This window comes from Sesamum indicum, linkage group LG15, assembly GCF_000512975.1.
Source record: "Sesamum indicum cultivar Zhongzhi No. 13 linkage group LG15, S_indicum_v1.0, whole genome shotgun sequence".
NCBI classification, from domain to species: Eukaryota; Viridiplantae; Streptophyta; class Magnoliopsida; order Lamiales; family Pedaliaceae; genus Sesamum; species Sesamum indicum.
Window position 1 is genome coordinate 6,061,457 of NC_026159.1, and position 12,069 is coordinate 6,073,525.

A 12,069-nucleotide genomic window follows, 5' to 3' on the forward strand; every position below is an offset into this window, starting at 1 on the left:
TGAACAGGCCTGTAAACAATTGTATAATTAACTTTTCATTTTGCAGGAGAAAAACATATCTGACAACAACAATGAAATATAACTTACGTATCAACTGGGCACAGTAGCATGCATTCATCTCCCCGTGAATTGCTAAATACCCTTCTTATAACACACTCCAGGGGTAAGTTATTCGCAGAATCAACCTGTCAGTGAAGTCTTAGATATTACACACCATAGAAAAAGACATTGCCAGCCATAAAGTGACCCAAGAATCAACATGAGCAAAAAGGAAAAGGAGGAATATAATTGACAAGGAGACAAGTTCCCAAAAGTTGAAAATGAGCTGCCTAAGGTAATTAGCAACAAGGACAAGTCAAATTACTGCATCCAAAATGACATATGCCAGTTTTGTCCTGCTTCCTACATCCACATTTCAGCAGCTTGCTCAATACAAAGCCAACCCGTCTTATCTTTGATCAATGCATTGTAATGATTCTTTAACAATCTTGCAATAAAAAGACTTTCAAATCTTAGTATTATTTATGTTATTTGTTATTGTCAAAATACACTAGTACAGAAAAAGAAAAAAGGTTTGATTGAATGGTCAATAGCACCATGAATTCTGAACAGGGGTAGAATTTTCAATTTTTCACTTTAATAAGAAACATCTCATTCCTGGCTCAGCAGCAATCAGCGCGCTGGCAATCATGTTTAACTTCCATAGAGTTTGTTATCTAAATTCAATTGATTTCCTGGAAAGGAAGCCCAAGATGAATAAATTGTTTGTGTCTACAAGTATGCTGTGTTTTAATCATTTTCATAGAGTATCTTGAGGAGAATTAGCTGCCCAGCCCTTTGGTCACTGTTAGCATGGCTATCCTCGAATTTAGATGCATCAGACCTCATGACTTTAAGAAGGCCAAACTACTTGATAGATAATACATCTTGATTAAGTCAAGAGTTCTAATAAATCCCCAAAAAAAACAACAGAAAGCCAATATGCTACCTGTTCATACACTCAAATGCACGCAACAATGTAACCGTCTACGTTCAATCCATCTTTGATCAAATTTATACCCTAGAAAAGTTTGAAACTTTCAAAACTGAGCAACAATAACCCACCACCATAAGGATTAAGGCAACATATCAATCCTTGTGCACCATCAAAATGGATCATGCTAGCTAAGAACTAGTTCTTTCAGTAAGGACAAGATTTCAAAAGCTTTCCTCAAGAATCCTACTAGTGAAACAAGATGTCTGCAAGCACATTTCGGCCATCAAAAGTTGATTCAGTTCGTGACTACGTCATTGGAAATTTTTTGGCTCTTTTGGGTTCAGAAAATTCTCATGCAACGAAAAATCTCCAAATTTCACTTCAAAAAATCCAATAGGCAACAAATCACATCATCATTTCATGCCTGCCACAGCTAAATCCCACAGAGTCCACATATATTCACTTTTACCATGTACCAAAACTTACTATTCATAACCATAATCATCCAACAAAGAACCAAATAAATGCACATTCCACGCAATTTCAAGCCCAAATAGAATTACAATACATAAAACAAATAAGTAGCAGTAAAAACTCACTATAGTAGCAATACGTTTGTTAGAAGCCATAAGAACTCTCCCTTGCTCATCCAAAACAAAACCCGCCGGCGGCTTCGGCAGTGGCAGCGCCGTGTAGGGTGACTGGTCCGACTGCGACGGCGACTCCAACACCTCCACCCCACGACCACCACCACCACCACCACCAGTTCCACTCTTTTCAATCACAAAATCATCTCCAGTCAAAGTCTTACTATTATTCTTACTACTGGGCTTCTTTTTCCTCTTCGTAGCAGGCGCCCCGCCGCTCTTCTGCTGCTTCGCCGCCGCATAGCAACATAATAAACCATATCTACAACCAAAGCTAGCGTTTCTTCTACTGAATTGCGAAAAATTAATGAAGGGCTGCAGAATATTGGACGTATTTTTCGAAATACTTGGAAAAATAGTTGCAGAAATGGAAAATCTCGGTGTAGATAACGCCATTTGCAGTGTTCTAAGAGGTACGGTATCTGGGTTGTGGACACTGAGAGATATTCTTATCGATGATTTTCAGATTTTGTTTCCTCCCTCGCACGTTTTTCTGCACGTTTCTATTCAAGTCCTTTGATAGTTCGAAAATAATATTTTGGCCCCAACGGAAACCCAACCAATGAAACCCTTCTTTTTTCACTTTCATTTTAGTACCCCAATTATGGTATAAATGTCAACGTAGTCCATTAAGATATTAAAATAACGAAAGTAACCCATAATTTTGTAAATATATTGTTTGTGCGCCCTATCCATCAAACGATATCCTAATAAGTGATTACTTATCATTTTATGCCATCGCAACTACATGTTTATTTTTATTATATATATATGATGCGAAATTAAAATAGGGTATCAATTATCCAGATAATGGTAAAATTAATCATAAAAATTTTCATTTCAAATCAACTAAGGGTGTGTTTACTAGCAGTAATTATGCATGACTCTCGACCTAATCACCCCTAACAACATTTTGTCGGCCTAAGAGATGTAAATTGATGTGGAATCGAAAATAAAAAGAAAAATGAGAGAAGGAATGTGAATCTGCTGGTTAAAAGCAGCTTTCAGTATTGTCTTTATCTATGACAATTGTATCCTACTAACATCACAAATTAACACGTTTCTAGTAAACAAAAATATAAAATAACCCTTCATTTAGTCAAAAACAAGTATGCAAAATATTACATTAGCGTAACACAACTTATCCTGAATAGTATCATTCGTTAATCTATCGTGTCATAATCACAACACTGTTAGTAGACGTGCCGTGAGTGTACAGGAATACGTGGACAAGAATAATTTAAAACTAAGGAATATAGATAAACATAACAACTATATTTTTTATAAAGAATGCAACGATGTATTCATTTGTTGTTTTTTAGTTGAAGGTGCTGCATTAATTTAAAATAATTGTACAACAAAACTATAGGATCTAACAAATACTTACAATCAAGCAGTATTTTACAATATATGCATCATGAGAGTTTATAAGGAATAAGGAAGTCCTCTCGTAACTATTCTTTGCCTAATTCCCTCCAAAATAAGAGAAGCTAGCACATTTGGTTCACAATGGATGCCTTAAAATCGTCTGAAATCGCGTTCCTGCCATATATGATAAACTAGGGATGCAAGGAGTGTCCTATAAGCCATATTATGTAAGTTTTACTTGCTCTATATCTCCGTGCTGCCCAAAGAACTTCTCTAGGACAAGATAAAAGATGATTACTTAAGTCTCACATCCCATTGTATTTTTTATTTGCACTGAGCAGAAAAGTTGCAATTAGAAAATAAATGTTCATGTGACTCAATCTCCTGTGATAAGCATAAGCAGTAGGGTGGAGAAATAAAGTAGGCTTTTGGGATTATTTTTAAATCACCAATCGATAAATAAAGTTGCTTTTGGGATTTTGAAGGAGGAAATATTCTTTTATTTACAATTAGACGGGGGGATTTTTGCAAAAAAAAAAAGAGAATATAAGAAGTAAAGATCGAGATCTAATACTTCAAATGACGTTCGTAGTGTTTTATTTAGTTGGTTTATAACACCAATACGTATTCTTTTAGAGATTAAAAATCGATTCATTTTTTTAAAATATAAATGCTTAACATAAAAAATATTTATTTAAGTGTAAATAAGAATAGAAAATTCAATTCAATAATATTTATTGTCCACTAATCTCATCTCTCCCTCTCAAGCACCTTATATTTATTGCCAAATATTTTGTATACAAGAGCTATATATTTCCCATTTTAAATGTATACAAGAATAAATAAACATAATAAAAGATAGGTGAAAAATATAAAATAAATACGTCAAGTTTCATATTTAAAATCGTCATTTTAAGTTATTTCTAAATTTTTTATTATTAATTATAATTAAAATTCTATAGGCCGAACAAAATAACAAATTTGCCCATTATTATTATAAATATTTTGAATATCTATACTATTAATTAAGGAGAGACTCCTCTAATAACCATCGATCTATTGACAAAATATGAATTGCTTAAAATACACTAAATTATTTTTTCTATCCCTACAAATAATCATATTTTTTAATTAATTAATTTAATCAATAATTATTTTATTCGATTATTTTTAACCAGTTATTACTTTCATCATTCTTCTTTTTTATTTGTTAATATATACAATAAAAATTTAAATTATGCACATGTATCGAGTATGTTTCAATTGCTAGTTTTTTGTTGTACGTAAGCTGTCTTTTTTGAATTTATGTATGATGAGTTTTTTTTTTTAAGCATTACATCGATTTAAACAATATACTAAACAGAGTCAACAATAAATTATAATAATTTTTCATTCAATTAATATATCAATATAATTATAAAAAAATTAAAATTAAAAATAACTCACATAAATTGAGATAAATATATACATTCGATAAAACTTAAATCCATCATCTCGAATTTGTCCGATATAAAGTGATTTAACTAAATGGATGGTGATTAATTAGGGAATTTCTGATAACTTTAGTGGTTCACGTGAGATTTGAGCAAGATTTAGGGGTTTAAAGTGAAAATTGCAAATACACTACACATCCCATCCCTGTTCTCAGTTACCAGTCTCATTTCTCACACGCCGTACTTCCAAACACTCTTTGAAATTCTTGGTCTGTTAACCATTTCTTCCCGATCACATGATTTGTCTACACTGTGAGCAGTGATCTGTTCTTCACAAGAAATTGAAACAAGAAGCAATGGGGAAACCTCTGTGCACTGTTTTGTTTCTCCTTCTATTCGTAAATTGTTGTTTTTCTTGGAAAAAAGATGAGTTCAGAAACTGCAATCAGACCCCATTCTGCAAACGCGCCCGTTCACGGAAGCCGGGCGCCTGCTCCTTGATCGCCACGGATGTCTCCGTCTCTGACGGTGATCTTGTGGCAAAACTCATTTCTAAGGAGAATAATCAAGAAAATTCTGAAAATCAAGGGAAGCCCATAAAGCCCTTGGTTATCAGAATATCGGCATATCAGGATGGAGTGATGAGGGTGAAGATTGACGAGGACCAAAGTTTAGGTCCACGAAAGAAGAGATTTGAGGTGCCGGATGTGATTGTACCTGAGTTTTTGGAAAAGAAGCTGTGGCTGCAGAGGCTGAAAGAGGAGAAAAATGAGGATGGTTCGGGTATCTTGTCTTTCGTTTATCTTTCTGACGGGTTTGAAGGAGTGATTAGGCATGACCCTTTTGAGGTATTTGTGAGGGAGAGTGGTAAAAAGGGTAAAAAGGTGTTGTCTTTGAACTCAAATGGCTTGTTTGATTTTGAACAGCTGAGGGATAAAAAAGAGGAAAATGAGGATTGGGAGGAGAGGTTTAGGAGCCACACTGATACAAGGCCCTACGGACCACAGAGTATTAGCTTTGATGTGTCGTTTTATGATGCTGATTTTGTTTATGGCATTCCAGAACACGCCACTAGTTTAGCCTTAAAGCCAACTAAAGGGCCTGGAGTTGAGGATTCTGAGCCCTATAGGCTTTTTAATCTTGATGTTTTTGAGTATATCCATGATTCTCCTTTTGGGCTCTATGGGACTGTTCCATTCATGATATCACATGGTAAGTCACGAGGGAGTTCTGGGTTTTTCTGGCTGAATGCTGCTGAAATGCAGATTGATGTTTTGGGGCCTGGCTGGAATGATGAGTTCTCTTCGGTTTTAATGTTACCTTCTGACCAGAAGAGGGTTGATACCTTGTGGATGAGTGAGGCTGGTGTGGTGGATGCATTCTTTTTTGTTGGTCCGGGGCCAAAAGATGTAGTTAAGCAGTACACTAGTGTAACAGGAGCACCAGCCTTGCCTCAGCTGTTTGCTATTGCCTACCATCAGTGTAGGTGGAATTATAGAGATGAGGAGGATGTTTTCAGCGTTGATGCGAAATTTGATGAGCATGACATTCCCTATGATGTTTTGTGGCTTGATATTGAGCATACTGATGGGAAGAGGTATTTTACATGGGACAAAATGCTATTTCCCAACCCACAAGAGATGCAGATGAAATTAGCTGCAAAAGGTAGGCATATGGTGACTATAGTTGACCCTCACATCAAGCGGGATGACTCATATTTCATTCATAAGGAGGCTTCCCAAAAAGGATACTATGTGAAGGATGCAACTGGAAAGGATTTTGATGGATGGTGCTGGCCTGGCTCTTCATCATACCTGGATATGGTGAATCCAGAGATTAGATCCTGGTGGGCTGATAAGTTCTCATACGATAATTATGTTGGTTCGACTCCATCTTTGTACATCTGGAATGACATGAATGAACCTTCTGTCTTCAATGGCCCAGAGGTAAACTCTTGATTTGGGTTCTATGGTTTTTCAGGTTATTTTCCTCACAGTTTTTGCTATAATTAGTCTATGATGGAATCTATCTGTAACAAAATTACTTCCGTGTGCTTGGTTTATTAGTTAGTGCAATTAGTGTTCATTCAGAGTTATCCACAATAGCTTAGGCCTTCATGTTTTGATAAATCAAATTTCCTCTTAACATCACTCGTATGCTACTCTATGAGATCCTATTTGGTTGTGAATCTTAAGTGCTGGTCTTCCACACACATGCTTCGATTTTCTTATATAGGAAGCCTGAACAGACTGTCAGAAGTCTGTATTGCATTTTACCTTCAAGGAAGGAAACAAACTTAGTCGTAATATAACTGGTCTAGGAAGTAGAAGTATGGATGCATTTTAGTAAGACATGCACACATTAAAGAGCTGCTTGAAGCTGGGAATTTTCAAATGCTTCTGGTGCCAAATAGGTAGAGTAATTTCTTTAGGCGGTCAAGTGACCTGCTACTATTTGAACTACTGAAAATAATCCTCATTGGTGCTAGAGCTTTCTCTGTTGTCCAGAATCTGTTTGTGTATAACTTGTGAAATAGTGTTTTAAAGTTGAATAAGGAGTTTCATCCTGGAGTTCGACGGGAGGTGACATATTTTTCTCTTTTATGGTGTTGAAAACAATAGCTAACTTTTGCATGATCTTATGATTCAATTATGGTTGCTTCACCTATCATACATTTATGTGTACATTCGTGCTTACTATTAGGCGGACACTAATAACTTTGAAATGTACACAAGAAAAAACACTCTCAGGATGTTTTTGTTGTTTTCCAACAGCAGAAAGGAAGTTACATGTAGCTGGAACGAGTTTGAGATACCTAAGTAAATTGTGTTACAATTTTATTCAGAAAGTAGCCAGGGATATCAAGTTTGCACTAAGTGTTCGTTTTGTTCAATCATCAATGAGAGGAAAGGGTAAGTGAAAGGGGGAGGGGAAATGAAAAGGCGAGGGGGAGGGGAAAGAATAATAGTGTTCCTTTGAGTTGGTTGAAATGATTGGAGGGGGTAAATCTCAAATGCTTCCCTTGTTTGTTATAAGGAAAGTAATGATTAGCCATTTCTCTTCCTTTTTTCTAGAAAATAAACAATTTAATATTATACTAAATAATTTTAAGTTACTAAAAGTTTAAAAACTTATTAATAAAAATATTCATCAAAGAACTAGATTATAAAGATTATATACAGGCGTTATTAGCGGGAGAAATTGAGGGAAATTATATGTAAAGGTAATAGAGTAAATAAATATAAAGTATGTATTTTTTGGTCTTTTCGGCCTTGTACTCTCACTTTTATGCCTATTTTGGACGGAAACAAAATTGGAATCTGGAGAGGTAACATATACTTCCAGTTCTATTTCCCCAGTGTGTGTTCTCTCCAATCAAACACCATACATATAACATATTTCAATCCAACCAAACAAGCTCTAAGAAGCTTGCAGGTTTGGATATTTATTATCATTCACTTGTGAAGTCTGGGCTTTGCACATGTTATGGGTTGTAAAAAGTTCTTAATGAAGTTGTTTCATACTGACATACAGATTTGACATGAGCTACATATAACATGTAATACAAATTTAACATCTATTTCTCTGTTCAATTGGGAGAGTGGCAATTCCTCCTCCTTGAATGAATTTTTTTAATTTATTGCGGTATCTAATGTTAACAATTTGAGATATTAGTGAAGAAAACGGAGTTGAACTACAGTTTGTTATGCAACTATTTGGCAACTACTTGTGAAACAGACCATGTTGCAGTTTCAGCTTTAGATGATAGTCCTCTATAACCTAGGATGTGCCAATCTACTTCTGCCACCCCAGACTCCCCACAAGGAGAAATATAATAATAAAGAGAAATGATGGAAGGGAGCTTTGGAACAGTGAGATATGGACATTTTAAGAACTTATAAACCAAATCTTTGGCTGTTGATTTCTGTGATAATTTGAAATCTCTATGTAAGTAGAACTTTGGGATTCACTCTACAACAAAATGGAACAGAAGAAAATGAGGGATCATAACTTTGTTATTGTTTTCTTTATTCAGAAATTCTGGGTTTTATAAATTATCATCCAGTGGTTGATGATTGTCTGCATGAAACTTGTTTAATTGATGAGACTGTAAAAAAGGGTAAGGCAATATAATTTGGTGGTGCACCAAAATGTCTCTTTAAAATTGTAGAAAATTCAAGGGCAGCTAATAGTGTACTAATTTCGTTACCAGGTTAAGCTGGTTTTGCACTGTCAAGTTCGTTATATATTTCCTTTTGACGGATTCTGAGCCTGTTCTTGGCCGTAATGCATGCATCATTCTTTTTCGCTAAGAATGTTTGATCTATACATCTTTTTTGGTCATGAAACACCATAAGATTTGGAAGTATCCTTGTTTTCTTCAAGTCCATTTCAGCCAGCACAAAAGTTGCATTGTATAGGGTAACTTGTACCAACACTGGATTTCTTGTGGTTCACCATCATATAAACTGGAATTGGTTTTAGAATCAATGGTAAACTAGTTCCAACATAAGTAATTCATTTTGATGATTATATCTTATAGATGATGAACGTGGTAACTGAACTACATCTCAAGTATCCATGGTGATATCACAAGATATTGCATTTGGTATGAGTAGCTTAGGACAAGGCTGCTGGCTTTCCAACTTTCTATAGATTTTGATACTTTTCAACTGTAACAATTGAAATTTCAATCAAAGCTTTAAAGAAATGAGTTTATTTCTGAAAAATCACGTGAATAATTTATTGTCTCCTAAAGGGAATCGTACTTCTTGGATGAAACACTCGCTCTTTTTTCTTCATCAGGTCTCAATGCCTAGAGATGCTTTACACTATGGAAATGTTGAGCATAGGGAGCTTCATAATGCCTATGGCTACTACTTCCACATGGCTACAGCTGATGGGCTTGTTAAGCGAGGTGACGGAAAAGACAGACCTTTTGTTTTGTCAAGAGCCTTTTTCCCTGGGAGTCAAAGATATGGAGCAGTTTGGACAGGAGACAACTCAGCTGAATGGGACCACTTAAGGGTTTCAGTTCCCATGATCCTGACACTCGGTTTAACAGGGATCTCATTCTCTGGTTAGTAAAATTGCCCTGTTAGTATCTTAATGGGTATGAATGGCTACAATTCCAATAATCTGGCATTTACTTCACAGGTGCGGATGTTGGTGGATTTTTTGGTAATCCTGATACTGAGTTGTTGGTTCGCTGGTATCAGCTGGGTGCCTATTATCCCTTCTTTAGAGCACATGCTCATCATGACACCAAACGACGTGAACCTTGGTTGTTTGGGTATGATATTCTCTTTATTTTAACTATAAGACTTGATGCTGCTTGAGGGGAAAATGTGATGGACTGTGTTTGTGTGTGCTGCTGTGTGCGTGTGTATACTGTTTCCAGTAATGTTTGATACTATTGATTGATTTACAAAGAAATACTAGTCACCAGGATTAAATGCATGTCTAGTACGGTTAGTTTACACGACTCAGCTAAAAATGCTCACCTTGTATTTTGGCTTGGTTTATGTATTAAGAGAAGATAACCTACAACTGCATATTTTTCTATCTCATACCTAGTATTTGTCTTATATAGTTAGTCAAAATGGCCGAATCCTAGCATTGCTGATTCTATTGGTTCTCATTTCTAGTCGTTTTTGTCATGATGTTAGCCAAATAATACTTGGTGTTGCTTATATGTACCAAAATTAATTTTCTATCCATTTGTTTTAGAGCAATATATATGCTCATTCTATATTTTGTAATTCTTAATTTTCTGACAATTATTACTCAGCAAATATCTTACTGAGTTTCAATCTTTTCGGGGTGTAAGGCTCTTCGGTCATTTACAGGGAGTTTGAGGGAATTATTATCATTTATATATTTTGGACACATAATTGCATATTCTGTGGAATATTTTTCTGCCCTTTGTTATTGGTGGCCTCGAACTTGTAACATTTCATGTAAGATTACTATTTCCTAAGGCTTCAACTATAATAAACTTTTATTGAGTTTCTCATAAAGACATGAGTAGGCCCTATAAATAATTTGACCATTTTCTTTGTAAATGAACATTTTGTAAAATCTGTTATCACTTTTCCTGTTGGGAAATCAGTAAGGACAGGTTTCAGAGTCTCAAACTCCTGGGTTTGGTTGACTTTAAATTTACTGAATATGGTTCTTTCAGTCATGGCCCCACTTGGTATAGCCTCCACTCACTAGATTTTCTTTGTGCAAGTCTCTCTCATATTGGTCAAAGTGTAAATATGGTTGCCAGGAAAGTATAGATTTTGTTGCATATACTGTTTGCAATGATGAATGGGGGAGTGGGGAAAGATTGGCTGTACTGGAGAGATGGCCTGAGAAAGTGGGTTTGAAGATGGGAGTTTCTGAGAAATGCACTAGGAATGTGATGAATGTTTTTAGGTAATCTCAGGGAGTATCTTTTAAATTAGTGGTGTTGCATCCAGTTTCTTAATATATAAATTTATTTTTAGTTCACGTAATCAATTAAATGTGCGTAAACATATAGATTAAAACTTAATGTTTAAGATTTCTTAATAATATTTCTGGAAAAAGGGTTTTGAACAAGTGGGATATGCTTGGTTTTGTTTTTGGGTCAGAGTAAAACCCAAAATAAAATGGAATATAAATGCAGTGAAGGGTTACTTGTCTACTGTACCTTATCGTATACATTATACACCACCTTTACTCAATGGTTTGAAGGAAAATTGTTTAGGAAAAAGGGTGTATCCAATTATCCTGCAATCTAAATGAACCAAAATGCAAGAAAGAGGCTTTCCTAAGCTTTCTATCTCTCCTTCTGGCAACCAAACACTGGTTTAGGAAAGAATTGCAAGATGAAGGACAAGGAATCCTCATCTGACTCCTGTGTGAGTAAATATGTGATATCCAAAAGAGGAAAGAAAAGCCATGAAAGAAATAAGGAGTGAGAAAGATGATGTTTCAAAAAGTTTACTCACTCTTGGCCCAAATTCACATCGAAGAATTCAGCATGAGATGTGGCCGGCCAAAAGCTAAACATGAGCCGATTGCAAATATATGGAAGTGTAGGAAGAGAGTATGTGTACTGTTGATGTGCCAACACTGCACATGACTCAATTGTCAAGGGACCAAATCTTCTGATAACTAAATTGGTGTTTGTCAGCTTGTTAAAGCCTTACCTTTACAAGGGCCATTGAATCCAAAATTTGAATAATTCTTTGGAAAGGAAAGAGAACTCGTGGGTAGACAGCTTATAGAGAAGGAAGTAGGTCAATTTACATGCACGCAGTTAATTTTGTGTTCTTTCTTTTTCGTTCTTTACTTTTGTGTTGCCGTATATGTCAACTGTTGTCTTGTTATCGTTTTGCATTTTGTGTTCGTCATTTTTCTCTTTAGTTTTTTCGAGTGAATCATTTAGGATTTCCTATTTCCTGAAAGGCACTTCAACAACTAGAACTGTAGTTCTAACTGACATTCATTTTCAATTGAATCTGCAACCTGTCAACAAATTTTTTCCTTTTCTTACAGGGAACGCAATACAGAAGTTATTAAGGAAGCCATACATGTACGCTATATGTTGCTTCCTTACTTTTACACATTATTCAGAGAGGCGAATGCCAGTGGTGTTCCCGTCGCTCGTCCT

The 12,069-nt window shown here is 35.5% G+C and overlaps 2 protein-coding genes across 2 annotated transcripts in view; one reads left to right on the forward strand and one right to left on the reverse strand.

Moving 5' to 3' along the window:
- The window catches only part of LOC105178033, a gene marked incomplete in the record, with an annotated part of 5,009 nt that extends 2,903 nt beyond the window's left edge, over window positions 1-2,106 (reverse strand). The window contains 2 exon segments of the mRNA XM_020699072.1: window positions 88-185; window positions 1,576-2,106. Of these exon segments, the coding sequence (XP_020554731.1) occupies window positions 88-185; window positions 1,576-2,019 (542 nt within the window).
- Window positions 4,633-12,069, forward strand: part of LOC105178034 (probable glucan 1,3-alpha-glucosidase) — a gene marked incomplete in the record, with an annotated part of 8,596 nt that continues 1,159 nt past the window's right edge. Inside the window, 4 exon segments of the mRNA XM_011101371.2 lie at window positions 4,633-6,370; window positions 9,231-9,504; window positions 9,582-9,717; window positions 11,955-12,069. Of these exon segments, the coding sequence (XP_011099673.1) occupies window positions 4,781-6,370; window positions 9,231-9,504; window positions 9,582-9,717; window positions 11,955-12,069 (2,115 nt within the window).